Source organism: Staurois parvus, unplaced genomic scaffold (genome assembly GCF_062004578.1).
Source record: "Staurois parvus isolate SC_StPar_1 unplaced genomic scaffold, SC_StPar_1.0 ptg000243l, whole genome shotgun sequence".
Lineage (NCBI taxonomy): Eukaryota > Metazoa > Chordata > Amphibia > Anura > Ranidae > Staurois > Staurois parvus.
The window spans coordinates 16,582,835-16,602,519 of NW_028318039.1; the positions used below are offsets into that span (position 1 = coordinate 16,582,835).

At 43.5% G+C, this 19,685-nt stretch overlaps 1 protein-coding gene across 1 annotated transcript in view; it reads right to left on the reverse strand.

Annotated features, from left to right (window-relative positions):
* Positions 1-19,685, reverse strand: part of UGGT2 (UDP-glucose glycoprotein glucosyltransferase 2) — a gene marked incomplete at its 5' end in the record, with an annotated part of 518,844 nt that overhangs the window by 299,296 nt on the left and 199,863 nt on the right. Inside the window, one exon of the mRNA XM_089680491.1 lies at positions 6,513-6,677. Within this exon, the coding sequence (XP_089536617.1) occupies positions 6,513-6,677 (165 nt within the window). The remainder of the gene's footprint in view (positions 1-6,512; positions 6,678-19,685) is intronic.

Genomic DNA, 19,685 nt, shown 5'->3' on the forward strand with positions numbered 1-19,685 from the left:
CCTCTCATGTATGCCTTGTATGTACACCATAGTGTGGAAATAGATATATCAGTTGTATCATTAAGTTCAAAAAAAGTGTGGTGTGCCTCTGATATGCGTTTCTTGAGGTCTGGATTCTTCAGTAGGGAGGAGTTCAGTCGCCAAAGCCGAGGGATCTGTGAGTATTGTTTGTGGACAAGAGAAATAGTAGCCGGAGCATGGTCTGACCATGTGATGGTGCCGATCTTAGAAGAAGTGACATGTTGTAGGGTCAATTTGTCGGTGATGAAGAAGTCTATTCTGGAGTAGGATAGAAGAGATGGAGAATAGTAGGTGTAGTCCCTTTCCATGCTGTGTTGGCATCGCCAGGCATCATATAGGTCGTTGGAGTGTAGAAAATGGTTAAGGGTTTGTTTGGAAGCAAGTCTATTGGAGGAGTCCAGGAGCGGGTTACCGATGATGTTGAAGTCTCCGCCGATGATTAGTCTGCCTTTCCTGTGCTGAGAAATGATCGCACTGAGTTTGTGGAAAAATTGAAGATGATTGGCGTTTGTGCCGTAGACATTGACTAATGTGTATAGAATGTCTGTGATTTTACAGATCAATATATGGAAGCGGCCTTGTGAATCCAATGTTTCAGAGATAAATTGAAATTGGAGGGAGTCTTTTATAGCGGTGATGACCCCGTTTTTTTTCCTGGGGTTTGTTGACATGTAGGTTGAGGAATAGTGGTGGATATTGAACTTGGGGATTTTAGCAGAGGCAAAGTGGGTCTCTTGTAGGAATAGTACATCTGCTGTAGAGAACGAGCTTCTCTGGAGAGTAAGGATCTTTTGTAGGGTGAGTTGAGGCCTCTAACATTTAGTGATGATATATTAAACATTTTGCCTTTTGTTGGTGGTTTGTATAAGGCATTGATGTTGTTTCGGGGGTAGTGGAGAGAAATAGGGTTCTTCATGGCGCGGGTAGCGATCATTCCATGGGGATCTGTTATAGGTTTGTATCGATCGTTGTCATGGAAAGAGGTTGTCATCTTGAACTGTAGGATTATGAGGAGGGTAGGTTCGTACTAATTGACTGGTACTGTGGGGAGGGAGGAGGAATAAAAAGGACTTGCAGAAAATGCAAGGAACATGGGTAGCATTGTATGCTATTACATAAGATGGAGGCTTGAGTAAGCATGATTCGCTAAAGGAATCATGCCGGGAAGAAACTTGAACTATTAGGAAGTCCATACAGGGCCGCTTGCCAGTTTAATTTGTTTATGGAACAGAGCCCATTTTGTGGAGGGCTGAAAAGTACAGGTAGGTTTGAGGTCATGACCATTCTGCGTCCATTTGTTGATGAGAGTCCACTGGAATGATGTTCCACGTTTTCAGAAGTTCTATACCTGTTTCTAGGGTTTTGATCATGTGAATCCTGCCTTGGTGTTTAACGGTTAGTTTCGTGGGGAAACCCCATTGACATACGATTCCGTGGTTTCGCAGAGCTTTCGGTATGGTGACAAGTTTTTTACAATTGAGGAGTGTTGTTTTGGATAAATCAGCAAATAACTTGATATTTCCATGTGTTGCTGGGATTGAATTGGGATTTCTGGCGGCTACCATTATTTTTTCTTTCACGTGATAAAAATGTATACGTGCCAATGTATCTCTGGGGATTGCGGCCGGTAAGAATGATGGTTTGGGGATTCGATGTGCCCAGTCTAGTTCCATATCTGTGAGTGTAGGGATGATGTGTTTCATAAGTTGTTGGATGAATGGGACTATGGTGTCTGCTGTGATAGACTCGGGAATACCACGGAATTTGATATTGTTTCGTCTAGAGTGGTCTTCTAGGTCTGCTAGTTTGAGGTTTATTTGGTCAATCTCAGCTTCCTGGTCTGCGTGTGCATCTACACAGTGTTCCAAATTATTATGCAAATTATATTTTTCTCATTTACCTAAATAATTTATGTAAATAACAGTCAGCTAATTCTCATGTTATCAACTATTAAGAGTACAATTCAAATTTTATTGAACAAACCTCCTAATAACAGTATTTTTGTTAAACATAAAAAACTTACAATGCACTGTTCCAAATTATTACGCACAGTAAGTTTCAAACCACTTTATAAGTTTTAAAGAACTGAAAATTGTCATTTGTTGTGTTTGCAGAATATTTACTGAAATCAAAAGCTATTCCAATCAAACTTTTAACATTTTAACTTTTTAAACATTTTAACAGGTTACGTTCATTGTAACATAGGACCACTTATTTGATAGCAGCTTCACAAGTCTTGCATCCATTGAACTTGTGAGTTTTTTGACAGTTTCTGCTTGAATTTGTTTGCAAGATGTCAGAATAGCCTCCCAGAGCTGCTGTTTGGATGTAAACTGCCTCCCACCCTCATAGATCTTTTGCTTGAGGATGCTCCAAAGGTTCTCAATAGGATTGAGGTCAGGGGAGGATGGAGGCCACACCATGACCTTCTCTCCTTTTTATCCCCATAGCAGCCACTGATGCAGAGGTATTCTTTGCAGCATGAGATGGTGCATTGTCATGCATGAAGATGATTTTATTACGGAAAGCATAGTTCTTCCTTCTGTACCAGGGAAGAAAGTGGTCAGTCAAAGTCCACATACTTTGTAGAGGTCTTTACACCTTCGGGGACCCTAAAGGGACTGACCAGCTCTGTTCCCATGATTCCGGCCCAAAACATGACTCCAGCACCGCCTTGCTGACGTCACAGCCTTGTTGGAACAGGGTGGCCGTCCACCAACCATCCACTACTCTATCCATCTGGACCATCCAGGGTTGCACGGCACTCATCAGTGAACAGGATTGTTTGAGAATTAGTCTTCATGTATTTTTCTGCCCAGTGCAGCCGTTTCTGCTTGTGAGCATTGGTTATTGGTGGCCGAATAGAAGGTTTATGCACAGTTGCAAGACTCTGGAGGACTCTACACCTTGATGTCCGTGGGACTCCAGAGGCACCAGCAGCTTCAAATATCTGTTTTCTGCTATGTAATGGTATTTTAGCAGCTGCTCTCTTGATCCGATGCATGGATCTGGCAGAAATCTTCCTCAATGTGCCTTTATCTGCACGAACCCGTCTGTGGTCTGAATCAGCCACAAATCTCTTAATAGTGCGATGATCATGCTTAGGTTTTCATGAAATATCTAATGTTTTCATACTTTGTCCAAGGCATTGAACTATTTCACTCTTTTCGGAGCAGAGAGATCCTTTTTCTTCCCCATATTGCTTGAAAATTGTGCTCTGCTTAATAATGTGGAACATCCTCCTTTAGTAGTTTTTCCTTAAATTGGGCTCACCAGCCAATCTAATTATCACAGGTGTCCGAGATTGTTTTCAGTGATCAAAAGAGCCCTGACACACAATGCCATCCATGAGTAAAACTAAAAAACAAAATATTTAATCTTTGTGACACTTAAATAGAATTTGCATAATAATTTGGAAAACGATGTATGAGGTCGTTATGTGCGGTACACATTTCTCCTATTTTGTTTTCAATATGGTGAATGCGTTTTTCTTGCTTTTGTACTGTATTGGAAATTTGGGATAAAGTCGCCGGGAAGTCGCTATGCAACATTTGTCGCCGAGATAGAAGCATGTTTTTCATCGAGATTTCCGTGATAGGTTGGTCAGAGGCAGGATAGGATTCAATCAAAGATGGAGAGTTGTCAGGGGTTTAAAGTAGAGAGATAGGCTGTCTGTCAGAGGGGACATCCGTATCCAGTCTAGGTTTGGATATGGCTGGGCTACTAGTAGTAGGAGACAGGGGAGGAGAGGACTCACCCGAGTCTCCTGGGTATAATGGTGCCTTCAGCCTGGGGTCCGGGTGGTATGCTGTGCCTTCTCGTGTGTCTCCTTCATGTGAGGAGATGCTGCCTGTCACACAGCCGGTGCCATCTTGTCCACAGGGACCGAGGGCTGGGAAGAAATTAGTCAGCCTCCTAAGTTGCCCTGTTACTTTTCTTCTTTTAGTCATGTCCTATGAGGGTTCTGTGACCCTTAGCAGTGTGCCCGTGCCGTTTGCGGTACTCGGGCTCTGTGTGTGCCGCGATGTCACTGGCGGGCGGACTGAGCTCTGATCAGTGAGCTGTCATCTGCTGGCCGGCCGCGCATGCACCCGTCTTAAATTCTAACCAGATGACCCTCCAGTCAGGGTGTCCTGCATAGCAAGGATAACTAGACCACCCAAGTTCCAGGATGTTGAATGTTGACAACAGAATGTTGTGGGGTTTGTAGTAAAAGTGGGCAAATGGGACTGCCTTGAAAGAGGCTACAATCAGCTCCAGAACTCTTATGCTGAAGAAAAGATTTAGGCAACTCTTGTACTGAAGTCTGGGAGTGGAGAGTTTGAAGTTTCTCCTGGGGAAATACACATTTCCAAGCAAGGAGTCAGTCCCAGTGCTGACTTCTGGACCTTGCAATGGCTCAAGATCTATTCAAACCATTGCAAGGTTTGGACAGTTCGAGCTATGTTGTATGCATCTTGGTAAACACAGAAAGTGCAGAAGACTGACAGAATGACAGAGCCACAAACTAGAAATGAAGGGAACCTACATCAAAGCAAAGGAGTCACTAACGCACTGGGAAAAATGAGGATATGCAGGTACACATCTTTAATGTCCACAGAAGCAAGAAAGTCTCCATGATGGGAAGAGGCTTTGACAGACCCGGTGGAATTTCCAGGCCCAATATTTTAGGGACTTCTGAACCAAGATGGGAACCACAACTCATTTTGGTTTGGGAATTGATTAGGACCACTGGAACTGTTCTGCTGCATAGACTGGGACAATGACACTTTGCTTCAATAGAGTAGCAAGTGCTGCATGGGGAACTACTATCTGTGTGACAACAGGTTGGAAGACATGAACAGCAAAGGGAACAGGACAGAGACTTCTAGTTTTAATCCCTTGGAAACCACCTGCTTCACTCAAGCATTTGAGGTGCTGGTTGCTAAAATCTCCACAATGGCTAAAAGATGTCCTTCTGGGTTTACAGGAAGACTGGGAACTATAAATAAAAATGAAAAAAAAAAAAACCATGCTAGGGCTCTGTTGGATGTTAAAAAACATAGCGACTAGTACAATACCATAATAAATAGCATAATAAATATCACAAAACAATAGTGCAGCGCTAGGATAAATTAAATTATATGTACAATAAAATAGTGCAAAGCAAATATACCAAATTCTTAAGTGTCACCACAAATTGAAAAATAAAACAAAGGAATTCAAATGTGAAGCCAAAAACTGTGAATTCAGTGGTTCTTCAATTATAAAAGAAATGACAGATGTAGATACCAAATGCCACCAAATTTCTTAATGATAAACACAGCACCTCAGTGTACAACAGAAAAAGTCATACCAGAATCATGTGACCCCCAATTAAGAGTGGTCAACCAGCACTTGTGTATCAATCCAAGATATCCAGCTTTCCTCAAAACCACATGTCAAATGATGGTACTGTTGCATCAGATCGCTGTGAGATATATACTCAGTTGGACATAGTATCATGAAAAAGAAAACGACACACTCTCCATAGTGAAATCTCACTTAAAAACACAAATTTAATGTGGTAAAGCACTTAAAAAGAAAACATGACAACCAGGCACTTCATATCATTTAAACAACTCATGTTCCAGAATCCAAGATGGCCACAGCGGTGTAGTGTAGTGACGTGTGTTCAGTCTCTGCCCTACCAGTTTCGGCAAAGATGATTTCATCAGGAGCTCGCTGGGAACCAGGCTTGAACTTGGCTTTGAAAAATTAGGCTTGGGAGTAACAAAAATATTTATTTTTGGTGAACAGGGGCAAGCCCTCCCACACTGAAACTTAGGCTTCATCCCTCTTGCCCTCGGTGAAATCCCTGATGAGGGTGTGCAGGACTGCTGTAAAGTGACACTGTCCTTCAAAGGGAATGCAAGGAGATGCTTTTTTTGCATGCCAGTTTGACTTTTGAACAAAGTTCTCCTCAAATGTATACAAGGTCACTAGATGTTTGGGAGGAGTTGTCACAGTTCTTATAGTCCCCTTAAAGGATGACTGCCAACAGTGCATGCATCATAAAGGTCTTAGCAGTCTTGGGGATTCTAAAGGAACAGACAGGGAAAAGCACTGGTAGAAGCAACAGGCTGATCTCTAAGTTTTATGTAGTGTGTACCACCTCGATAAAAGCGGAGATGGTCTCAAAGTCTGGTAATGGCACAGGCAAAAAACTGAAATTCAAAAACTGAAACTGGTCCCAATTACTATATTTGCAGTAATATACTTACTTTACTTTGTCTTTGCTGAACAATTGATTACTGTCAGCTTTTCTTGATCCATTTTTATTTTACAACACATGGATTTGTTTTCTTAACTATAGCCCTCTATATCAAACACAAAATAAACATAACGTAGAGGAATCATTTCTGTGAACTATGTCTGAAGAAAATGACAGCCAGCACATTGTGTAAACATAGCTTTAAATAAATATTAGAATGGCATATCTGTCTCATATGCTTTCTGAATGATAGGCTTACCATGAACACTGCCCTCTGGAAGAAGCCTGTGGCATCTATGATTCTCTGCAGAATAGTTGTCTCCATCTCCTCCACATCCATTTCTTCAGTGTTAAAGGGTGCACCATTAAACAGTGCTTGAGGCAACGGACCCAGGCCACTCTTCTTATAAAAGGTTGCTCCTGTCTGTTTAAATCAAAAGCATAACAGTCTGAGGCAAAATTAATATGACTGTGACATGAACTACACTAATAGCATAAGACATGACCATTAAATGTCTGAACCGTGTGAGCTTTGCAGCATTTACAGCTTAATAAGTTATTAGCATCTTGACAACACTATCAGGAAGTAAGAGATTCCTCTGTAGAAAAAACAAACTTTTTCTCTACCCTTAAAGTGATTGTAAAGGCTCAAGGTTTTTTACCTTTATGCATTCTATGTGTAACTAAAAGGCAAGCTTGATCCACCCACTGGCTTGTATACACTTTTTGGGCAATTTTTAGGCATTTTACCAAGGCACCCCTGAAGAAACCTCAAGGCACCCCAGGGTGTCCAACAGGCAAAATGGAACACATTAAAAAACTTCTAACCTTTATATGCACCCAGTTTATATTTGCTTTGGTGTATCAAATTGTAATTTAATTCTATTCAATAATGTATTGGTTGACAGATTGTAAAACCCTGTCATCTTGAAATATATATATAGTTAGAATACTTGGCATTAAGGGAGAGTCCACTGAAATATAATAAAAATCATACCCTTCAGCTTTTTTGATTAGGTGGGCGTTGGCTCAGCAACATCCTCTAGGGCAGGGGTGTCAAACTGGCGGCCCTCCAGCTGTTGCAAAACTACAAATCCCATCATGCCTTTACCTTTGGGAGTCATGCTTGTAACTGTCAATCTTGCAATGGCTCATGGGACTTGTAGTTTCACAACAGCTGGAGGGCCGCCAATTTGACACCAGTGCTCTAGAGGGTCAACAAAAAGTTGCTGCTGTTAGCATCTGCAGCTCTTGCCTGCATCAAAACAAAGAATAAATATGCAAACTATTTACTGTGCATGAAATACCAGGTGAACTTTGCTAATAAGCGTTTCACTTTTAATGCTATTTATTTTACTGTTGGTAGTTGTCCGTTTTGTAATATATTTTTGTAAATATTTTTTCACCAGTTTTTATTTTCATTAAAACAATATTTTAAACTGTAATACTAAATCACCGCATGTTCTAAATAAGAAATTAAAGGATCCTAGCCTTTTTGGGGGCCACCAAATTTTAAAAGCCTGTTACATTCCTTTTTGTGGCAGAGAGTGTTACAAACATTTCTTAAAGGTCAGAATTGCTACAACAGATATTTCCCTAAAACACATTGTGGCTATTGTTTGTGTTTGTAAAGGGTTAACTGCAAGGTTAACCTGCTAAAGGAAGACCTTTCTCAATCTGCAATGCTTATATTGTTTTCCTGTAAGCTGGAAAATCTCTGTGCAAGGTAAGGCCGAGTATGCATTGCCTCAACACCTTTTAGTCAGCCATAAGGGACTAAGAGAAAAGTGTGTGAGACAACACACCACAGCTCAGCTTGTTGATCTGAAGTTAGGATATGAACATCAGGATTTTAGGGTATCCCGCACTGCTCATTAAGGTATTTCAAGGTATTAACCAAGTTCCTCTGCTCACAGGTAAGCAGGTCTGTCTTATGCACACTTAGGATGTGCTTCAAGAAAGCATTTATAGTCCGTAGATCATAATTTTAAATAAGGAATGCTATGGAGATATATTTTTAAAATATTAGGCAAGAATTTATCTGGAAGTAATCAACTAGATTCTTATATTTCCTGAGGGCTAAATTTTAAAGATCTCTCTACTGAAGTTCCCAGTGCTGTCTCACCGAATAACCATTATGAAACCATGTCAGGAAGCCTGTCTGTTTCTGCTACATTCTCTTTAAAGTAAACCAGTAAGTTCAACACCTTGCATGATGGGGGCAGAACTTAGTTTCAAGATAGGTGGAACATAAATCTTGTTTGAGCAGTGGAGCAGGTACTGTAATTAACTAGAAGTACAAGATCCAGGGATTGCTTGGATACAGAGACATTGACCTGAAGATTAATATACATGCTTTAAAAGGCACCACATAGTACCCACACTCTGAAAGCACTGCACCAGAAATTAACAGTGAAGTGAGAATCAAGTGAGGGAAATTTGGTGGTTTGGGTCAGTCCTTACATTTAGGGATAGGGACTATAGATTTAGCCTTACATATCAAAAAGCAGACCACTCTTTAAATCCCACAGCCATGTGAACACACAATGCTTCAATAACGACTGAACTATATACAGTATTTTAGCTCTACATTCAGAATAGTTTGATAACCCAAACAGTCAGGCTGTGTAATAATTACTCATTTAACTAGTCATGCATGTGACTTTTGAAGAAGTTTGTAGAACTGCAATCTCCTCTAGATTATCCATAAAATACACAAAAACAGTGATAAAACATAACTTGTTATTAATGTTCCTGTTTTGAAGGCATTTCTCTGATGAACTGCTTTGCATCCTGATGAGGCAATTAACAGCTGGGAAACAATAATGAAACTCCATCAAATACATCTCAAACATGCTTTAATATGCCTAACTAATGTTTCCCCAACCAACAGTTTGCTTGTAGTACAAAATCATAAATTAGACGCCACCTCCCACTCCAGACCCCTCTTCAAATGCCACAGGCGGAAGAATGAAAGACTAATCTCTAACTTGTGCCATTTATCTTATCATTAGAATTGCCAGGCTCCGATTTGTGATTTTTGTGACTCAACATAACCAAGTAGGTTTACTTTCATAGCGAGAGAAACTAAGGACCTTAGCAAATCTGTACTTTATAAGGAACTTGTCAGCAGCTGAAGTCAGACAGTTAATGGTGCACAGCCAAATAATTTCAGCAATGGATTTCTTTTCTCTTTGGAGAAGTGATATTTTTAATAATGTTTTAAAAGCATTTCATAAATTGTACACATATAAATGTTTTACAACTAATTTTTAAATTATTATACAGCATAGTTACTGTTTCTCAAGGGCTTTCTTCAAATTACAGCCCTCTTCCACTCTTCTTCATCATTCCAACCTCTTAAACGTGAACATCTATATAGTTTCCTAAGATCTCATACACAAGAAAATTACCACACAATATCCACAGAAATTGTTGAATAATGTGTGGAAATGGAATCTTTTTTGACTGCATTGAAAGAAGTATGATTCACCTTTGACTGCTAACAAATGTAGAGCCATACATTGCTTCCACTTCCATATGAATAGCTTTATTACACAAGCAGCAAGAGAAATTCCACATGAGCCCTCCCTATGATGTATTTTGCCACCTAATGGGGTTTAATCTTAGAGAGTCTACATTTCATTGCTGTGGACTATGCAGATATGAGCACCAATTGAAGTCTGGAGACTAATAAGAACAAGCTCTCAAATATGGATGTTATTGCATAAAGCAGTGTAGGAATTATGTAAACTATACCTTAATAAAGAGGGCAGCTCCATTACAAAGGACAAAAGTGATGTGTTAATAGCTGTCCCTCTATAAAGCTAACTTTAAAGTGTCATTAAGACAATAAAAATAATTGTCTATAGATGACATTGTAATATATAGATGAATTACTTTTTTCCTACTACTCAATCCTGCAGTCACGTGACACAATTTACTTGCTCCGCACCTTTCCAAAAGATCACGGGGCAGAGTAAGTACAGTGGGGTAAAAAAGTATTTAGTCAGCCACCAATTGTGCAAGTTCTCCCACTTAAAAAGATGAGAGAGGCCTGTAATTGGAATCATAGGTAGATCTCAACTATGAGAGACAAAATGAGAAAAAATATCCAATCACATTGGCTGATTTGGAAAGAATTTATTTGCAAATTATGGTGGAAAATAAGTATTTGGTCACCTACAAACAAGCAAGATTTCTGGCTCTCACAGACCTGTACCTTCTTCTTTAAGAGGCTCCTTTGTCCTGCACTCATTACCTGTATCAATGGCACCTGTTTGAACTTGTTATCAGTATAAAAGACACCTGTCCACAACCTCAAACAGTCGCACTCCAAACTCCACTATGGTGAAGACCAAAGAGCTGTCGAAGGACACCAGAAACAAAATTGTAGACCTGCACCAGGCTGGGAAGACTGAATCTGCAATAGGCAAGCAGCTTGGTGTGAACAAATCAACTGTGGGAGCAATTAGAAAATGGAAGACATACAAGACCACTGATAATCTCCCTCGATCTGGGGCTCCACGCAAGATCTCACCCCGTGGGGTCAAAATGATCACAAGAACGGTGAGCAAAAATCCCAGGACCACACGGGGGGGACCTAGTGAATGACCTGCAGAGAGCTGGGACCAACGTAACAAAGGATACCATCAGTAACACACTACGCCGACAGGGACTCAGATCCCGCAGTACCAGACATGTCCCCCTGCTTAAGCCAGTACATGTCTGGGCCCGTCTGAAGTTTGCTAGAGAGCATTTGGATGATCCAGAAGAGGATTGGGAGAGTGTCATATGGTCAGATGAAACCAAAATAGAACTGTTTGGTAGAAACACAACTCGTCGTGTTTGGAGGAGAGAGAATGCTGAGTTGCATCCAAAGAACACCATACCTACTGTGAAGCATGGGGGTGGGAACATCATGCTTTGGGGCTGTTTCTCCACAAAGGGACCAGGACGACTGTTCCATGTACAGGACAGAATGAAAGGGGCCATGTATCGTGAGATTTTGAGTGCAAACCTCCTTCCATCAGCAAGGGCATTGAAGATGAAACGTGGCTGGGTCTTCCAACATGACAATGATCCCAAACATACCGCCCGGGCAATGAAGGAGTGGCTTCGTAAGAAGCATTTCAAGGTCCTGCAGTGGCCTAGCCAGTCTCCAGATCTCAACCCCATAGAAAACCTTTGGAGGGAGTTGAAAGTCCGTGTTGCCCAGCGACAGCCCCAAAACATCACTGCTCTAGAGGAGATCTGCATGGAGGAATGGGCCAACATATCAGCAACAGTGTGTGCCAACCTTGTGAAGACTTACAGGAAACGTTTGACCTCTGTCGTTGCCAACAAAGGATATATAACAAAGTATTGAGATGAACTTTTGATATTGACCAAATACTTATTTTCCACCATAATTTGCAAATAAATTCTTTCCAAATCAGCCAATGTGATAGTCTGGATTTTTTTTTCTCATTTTGTCTCTTATAGTTGAGGTCTACCTATGTTGCCAATTATAGGCCTCTCTCATCTTTTTAAGTGGGAGAACTTGCACAATTGGTGGCTGACTAAATACTTTTTTGCCCCACTGTATGTCACTTGTGAAGCAGCCTGTAGATGCCACTGCAAGAGTTTCCCTTCTCATCCTGTGACCGCACACAGCGGTGTTGAATGAATATACGTATCGTGCAAAACCAAGATTTTTTGTTACTTGCTGTAAAATCATTTTCTCTTAGTTCATTGACGAACACAGCTCTTCTATTCTTGACCATAGTGTTTTATAGTACCATCTACAGGAGTAGGACACAAGGCATAAAAATACAGCACTGCCTATGGGTAGTCCTAGCTGATATAAACCCCCTCTCTGCTATAAGCAAGCTAGTTAGTCCCAAAGCAATATAAGAAGATAAAAAAACTCAAATAGACTGGTGGGTGCTGTGTTCGTCAATTAACTCAGAGAAAGGGACTTTACGGCATGTAACATATAAATCCCGTTTTCTTTTATATTCGTTGATGGACACAGCTCTTCTATTCTTGACCATAGGGGCATCTCAAAACAGTGCCTCCATGAGGGGTGGGAAAATAAAAATAAGCAAACGGGCAACCATGCCAACCACCCAAACAAAGGAACCTTAAAACAGTGGCTTGAAAAACCTTGCAGCCAAAACAAGTATCCTAAGATGGCAACACATCAACTTTGCAAAATTTGGTAAAAGTGTATAGACAACCAGGAAGCCACCTTGCAAACCTGAGACACAGATATCTTACATAGTTAGTCTGGCTGGAAAAAAAAAAAGTTAAAATCCTATACCCACAGATGATCCAGAGGAAAGCAAAAAAACCCAGGAAAGCATGATTCAATTTGCTCCTGCAGGGGAAAAAATCCCATCCTGATCCCCGAGAGGCAATCAGGTATTCCCTGGATCAACTTTACCTATAAATGTTAGCAACCAGTTATATTCTGTGTATCTAAGAAACAATCCAGGCCTTTTTTTAAAGCAATCCACTGAGCTGGCCAGAACCAACTCTTGAGGGAGTCTATTCCACATTTTCACAGCTCTCACTGGGAAGAAATCCTCCCGTGTTTGGAAATTAAATTTATTTTCCTCCAGACGTAAAGAGTGACCCCTTGTCCTCTGTGATGACCTCAGGGTGAATAGCTCTACACCGAGTTTACTATATGAACCACTGATGTATTTATACATGTTGATCATATCCCCCCTTAAGCTCTTCACCTCCAGACAAGTGCACATGAACTGCCCGAACCATGTCAATGGAGTGCAGCGCACCCTCCTTAGGATGAAAATGTTGAGGGCACAGAGAAGGTAGAACAATTCAGGTGGAAGTTAACACCACCTTCAGAAGGAGGGAGGGACATGGATGGAAAACCACCTTATCCCTGTGTAAGACCAAATAGGAACACTTACCAGGATATAGCCACCAGCTCTGACACCTGCCGTGCAGAAGCGATGGCAACCAAACACGCAACTTTCTGAGATAACATAAGTTGGGTTAATATCCTGAATACTCTCAAAGGGAGTAATCTGGAGGCTAGTAGTGAATTGATAGGTGCTGTACTTAAGTAAAATATAGATTCACCCTATAAACCCAATAGGATAACTGAATATTGGTTGTCTGTGAATGAACACCAATCAATAATTATCAAGCAATTCAGAAACCAAAAAATCAATAACTATATATTCCTATTTCCATAGAAAGTCCTTGTGCTTCCACCAAGTGCTGAATAAACTAGTAGTGTAACAGTACTTCTTAGAACTCAATAATGGTGACATAAAGATCCATGTGTCTACACCTCGGTGCATAAGCAAACGAATGGCTCACTCACCAGACCTATATGACCACATAACGGTGATCATATATCACATTGTGTTTTTATTAACCAGGATATTCTCTAGGGGTTCCTCCACGTTTGATCACCATCACCCACACTTCATAGTTGAATAGCCAGTAGGACTGATATGAGATTGCCAATAAATTCACCAAACGATATTTAGAGGGATTAAGATATATACTCCTTGCTGTTTAACCACTTGCCGACCGCAGATAGCCGAATGATGGCTTCACCACAACCGGCCAGTTCTAGGAGGGCGTCAAATGACATCCTTCCAGAACGCGCTCTCCCACGCGCCCCCGGAGGTGCACACCCAGCGATCTCCGTGATCGTTGTGTCCTACGGACACAGCTGATCATGTGATGTGGTAAAAGGCCAATCACAGCAGCCTTTTACCATGTGATCAGCCATGTCCAATGACACAGCAGATCACTGGTAAATGCCGTTGCCGGTTATTGGCTGCACTTTCCTCACACTGTCACAGCGTGAGGAAAGTACTGCCAATAACCGGCAATTGTCAGAGGAAGGATCAGCACCGATAGTCAACGCACAGATGATCAGTGCCCTGATGATCAGTACCCAGCAGTGCCACCCACCTGTGCCCATCAGTGCCTAGTAGTGCCACCCACCTGTGCCCAGCAGTGCCACCCACCAGTGCTGCCCAGCAGTGCCGCCAGTAAGTGCCCATCAGTGCAGCCTCATCAAAGCACATCAGTGAAGGAGAAAAATTACCTATTTGCTAAATTTTATAATAGAAACAAAGAAAAACATTTTTTTTCAAAATTTTTGCTCTTTTTTTTTATAGCACAAAAAATAAAACACCCAGCGGCAAGTACATACCACCAAAAGAAATCTCTATTTGTGTGAAATAAATTATAAAAATTTTATATGGGTGCAGTGTTGCATGACCACGCAATTGTCAAAGTGCGAAAGCGCTGAAAGCTGAAAATTGGCATGGGCACGAAGGGGGTATAAATGCCTGGTAGGCAAGTGGTTATGCCATACCACTCGGAGGAATCACAACAATGAAAAACCGTGTATTATTTTATGAGGCAACAGCAAGAATTAAAACAAACTCAATACACTCACATGATACAGTGCCTAACAAGCCGGCACCAGCATGTATCACCTGTGTAATCAATTAAGATGGCCGATGTGCATTCCAAGCATCTGTCCTGGCCGGATGTGACGTCACCAGAGCCCGGATATGACGGAATCACATTTGTTCTTCGACGTACGGTTCGCCTGGTGGCGTCTACAGGAAGTCACGCCAGCCATGTTCAGGCTAAATTTATAGGGACTACCATTAACTATTAATGTCTTGAATGGATGACTCCAGAATAATAGCTACCAGAACTGAATAGTATCAGGCTCAACATGCTGCCACAGTGAATAATAGCATCGGCTTCATAGTATAGAAAACTGACAAGTTATCAATACAGGCTGAACTTATTAATGCATTACTACATTAAATAAGTTGCTTAGTTACAGTGAACGTAAAAAAACACATTTAAAACAGCACAATATTCAAACAATAATAAAATGATTATAAATGAGGGTGAATCTATATTTTACTTAAGTACAGCGCCTATCTATTCACTACTAATCTACATATAAGTGTCACGTTCACTTTTTAGCAGCAGCAAAAAAAACCCTAGGGGGCTAAATAATCAATTAACACCACATTTTCTACTTTTCAATTGACTTTTAAATTTTGGCAACTGAAAGAACCAAGTTCAGGTCCCACAGTGGCAACAGGGAATGTACAGGGGGCGCCACGTGGCAAACCCCTTGGATGAATGTACGAATGAAAGTGAGCAAGGGCCATTGAAAGATCACCAGGGCAGAAACCAGGCCCTTAATGGTACTCGAGGCAAGCAGTTGTTTAATGTCCTATTGGGCCAAAGCCCGAGCCACTTAAAAGGAACGTCGGCACAAAGGCACTCACACCAAGCAATATGGTAGACTTATGTGCTTTTAACATTGTAAGGATCACCGAACCCGAACCCCCATCTCTCAGAACCTGGTATTCAATAGCCAAGCCGTCAAAAGGCAGTGATGGTAAAAGCAGGGCAGTAGATCGGCCCTCAAGACAGGAGGTATATTTGAAGTTGCAGTTGCCTGGGAGCGTTCGTGGCCAGCCGCACCACATCAATGTACCATGCTGACAAGGCCAGTCTGGAGCCATCAGAATGACTGGAATTCCTTCAGCCTCTATCCTCTGCACCAGGCAAGGACCAAGCTTGACGGGAGGAATCATGTAAATGAGGTGATACTGATCTCACAGCACCACTAATGCATCCGTTGCATCCACCAGGGTCCCTCTCTCACCACGATCCTTGGTACCTTCCTGTTGCGGCGAGATGCCAGAAGGTCCATGTCCAGGGTTCCCCAGCATAGGCAGATTTTACAAACACGTTTGGGAGACCAAAGCCACAAGAGGAGAGGCCCTCATTGATCTGTTTGGACAAAATGGAACAAACCCTGCTTCCGTAGACAATTTCCATCTGCAGAACCCTCGTATGGAATTGTGCACATGGGACTGTCTCGAAGGTGGACACCATAAGACCCAAAGGACTGCATGCAAGACCTCAGGGAAGACCGTCTCCGGGACAAGAGCAGCTGGACTGCAGTTTCCACAGCAATACCTTGGCAGGCGCTGAGTTGAGTATCAGACCCAGATACCACATCCTCCTGCTCAGAGTCAAAGCAGTCTTCTTGAGATTCAGGATCCATCTGAAGTCCTGTTGGGTGCGCATTGTAATCTCCATGTTGTCAATCAGCACGGAATGAGTCTTACATTAGTAGAAGCATGTCATTCAGGTAATCAATTATGGCAATCCCCCGTTGTCTCAGCAGCGCAAGGACTTGGGCCAACACCTTGGTAACATCCAGGAGTCGAGGCCAGGCTGAAGGGGAGTGCCACAAATTGGTAATGTGCATCCCCGACTGAAAAGCGCAGGAAGTGCTGATGCACAGCACAAATAGAGATGTTCAGGTATGCATCCTTGATGTCCATGGAAGCCAGAAAATCCCCCTCCTGATAAAGGGAGGCCACCAAGGAACAGATTAATTCCATCTGCACCCATACAAAGCAGTTCAGGGCCTTAAGATCCAGGATCGGGCTAACTCTGTCCTTCTTTGAGACCATAAACAGACTGGAGTAGAACATCCAGAAATGCTCCAGTTCTAGAACTGGGGCAATCCTCCCCTGGAGGAGAACATCCTGCACTACCCAAGTGGGATGGGGGAAGAGAAAATTGGACAGAATTTCTCTGGTGGACAAAAATGTAATTTTATTTTGTAGCCAGATACAATCAGTTCATGGACCCACTTGTTGGAAATGAGGGAGGTCCACGGACCCAAGAACCAGCGAAAACAACTCCCCCACCCTGGAGACAGGTGGGGGCAAGCCTTCATGGTGAGGAGGACTTGTCTGTGGGCTTTGTGGGGCCAGGTTCTCTTGGCATTACCCGCAGGGGCCTTGAAAAGCTTAGAATCCTTGTCAAAGGAGCCGGGAACCCAAAGCTTCTTGTATGCAGAGAAGGAAGGACCGAGTTTACTACGGTTCCTTTTCCCTTCTTGGCCTGTGGTAGAAAAATACTCTTGACACCCGTATGGTTCTTCATGAGGTCGTCCAAAGTAGCAAAAAAAAAAAAAAACGTTCTCCTTGGAAGGATAAGTTTGGTCCAGCAGTTCCACATACACTATGCACACCTGTCCTGTATTCAGACCGAGTTGTGGAAGCTTGGTCCACTTAGTAAGCGTCCCAATCCTTGCAAATAAATTTATCAAAATATGCCAGGTAAAGAAAAACCCTACTCATACCAATATGTTGTGCTGTTTATGAATAAATGAGTAACTAATTTATGCTCACATAAGTGTGAGAAATCCCAACATAACAAATAAAGTCCAAAAAATATTGTGAAGATTCTGCTGTGAGTAAAGTGTCCATCAACAACAATCAATTGTGAAGAGTGTATCCACCACCAACAAAAACAGCTTCTTACCGAATTCCTAGACCCCAAATTATAGGAAGTCTATTTGGCATGACGCTGCATGTATCCCAATATTATGATAGCAAACATGTAAATGTTCCAATGCTGCGATGGCTTATTCCTTTACCATAGGGAGCGCTTACATATAAAAGAAACCCTCCATAATGGGGGGCACAGTCTCTGATGGGGGTGCTGCATTGCGTGAGTGCTGCGCTGATGGAGTGCTAAGATGAAGCAGTTAAACACATCAGTTGAACTAAAGCAGGAGAACTCAAGCAGCAGGAAGATACAACAGCAAGAAACTCTACTGCATGCTGGACAGACTGCAAGCAAACACCCTGGGAAATATCACTTACATGTTTGAGTCCCACTTCGTCTCCCATGTTACTTTCCTCACCCTTCTTCTCTTAACCTCTGGGGATATTTCTGCTCTAGAGGGGACGCAACTCCCGCTCCTGAGGGAACGCCACCCCCGCCCCCGTCTGTACCCTCGCCAGCCGCTCCGGAGGCCCTGCCATCACCCAGGAGGAGTACTGGGGGCCCTGTCCCCTGCGGCCTACCGCTGCCTCTAAGCCTCGCTACTGCCCAACGCCCGAACCAGGACGCCGCCGACCGCACCAGTGAGAGGGGAGCTTCCCCTACCTACAGCCGCCACAGTGAGAGGAGAAGTAGCAACCGCCCCCACCGGCAGCAAGAGGGCAAGCCACCACTATCAGATCTGCTTCCCTGCTCCCCACTGTGTACCACACAGCCCTGCCCCTGCCACCGCACAGCCCTGAGCCCCGTCCAATCCGGCAGAGGCGAGCCTGTCGCGCGGTCTCCTGCACCCACCGACGCCGGGTCCTACAACACCTACGATCGCCCGACCCTACCACTCCCACAGACGCTGGGCCCCTTAGCACCCTCAGTCGCTGGCCCGCAGCATCCACATGCACTGCCCTACAACACCCACTGACGCCGGGCCCTACTTCGCCTACCAATGCCTAGCCCACTCCACCTCCAGACGCCGGGCCTTCAGCACCTTCACTCATACCAACCCCCAGCTCAACTTGACCTAAAGACTTGAACCCTTGTTGAAAGCCACCACAACAAGAGACCCCTCTGCACCCCAGACTGTTGCCGCTCAAGCGCCCCTGGAAACCATCCATCCACACCCGATCCCCTCTCCCTTCTCCCCTAAACTCCAGCCACCAGAAGACACATCATTGAGATAGTCCAGTGGGCAGAGGCGTATCGACAACAAAGCCTCCCACCAATCCTATCCAATCTTCTACTCCTCCTCATTTTCCTTTCCTCCGTTCCCAAAATCCATTCACTATATCCCTCTGCTCCTCCCAAACAATTGTATATTGTGTCCTCACTGCTTCCTTCACCCCTCTATGGCACCCACCACCTCCTCCTAATACTCTACTCTCCCACTGACCCGAACACCTCCGCTAGTAGTTTCACACGCTCCTGCACATCCCGCTCCCATGCCACCTTTCTCACCCTTCTCCTCCTCCTAACCGCAGGGGACATCTCCTCGAATCCTGGCCCTCCCTCACCCACACAACACCCTCCCACCTCCACATCCTGCCGCAACCCCCGCAACTTAGTATCTGTCCCCCTGCTCCCTAAAACCCCCCCCCCCCGTTTTCATGTGCACTCCTGTACGCCCGATCGGTGTGCAACAAGCTTACCGCCATCCACAACCTCTTTGTTTCCTGCTCCCTCAACCTCCTAGCGATCACGGAAACCTGGATCCAGGCCACTGACTCTACCTCCCCTGCTGCACTCTCCTACGGAGGTCTCACCTGGACCCACTCACTCAGACCCAATGGTCGTAAAGGTGGTGGGGTTGGTCTGCTCCTGTCACCACAGAGCACCTTCCGAGTCCTCCCAAACCCCCCCTCTCTATCTTTCTTCTCCTTCGAGGCCCACTGCGTCCGACTATTCTCCCCAACCCCCCTGAAGATTGCTGTGATATACCAGCCTCCTGGATCCATATCCCGCTTCCTGGATGACTTTGCCTCCTGGCTACCCTTCCTCTCCTCTGAGCTACCCGCCATCATCCTTGGGGATTTCAACATCCTTGTCAACTTCGACAACC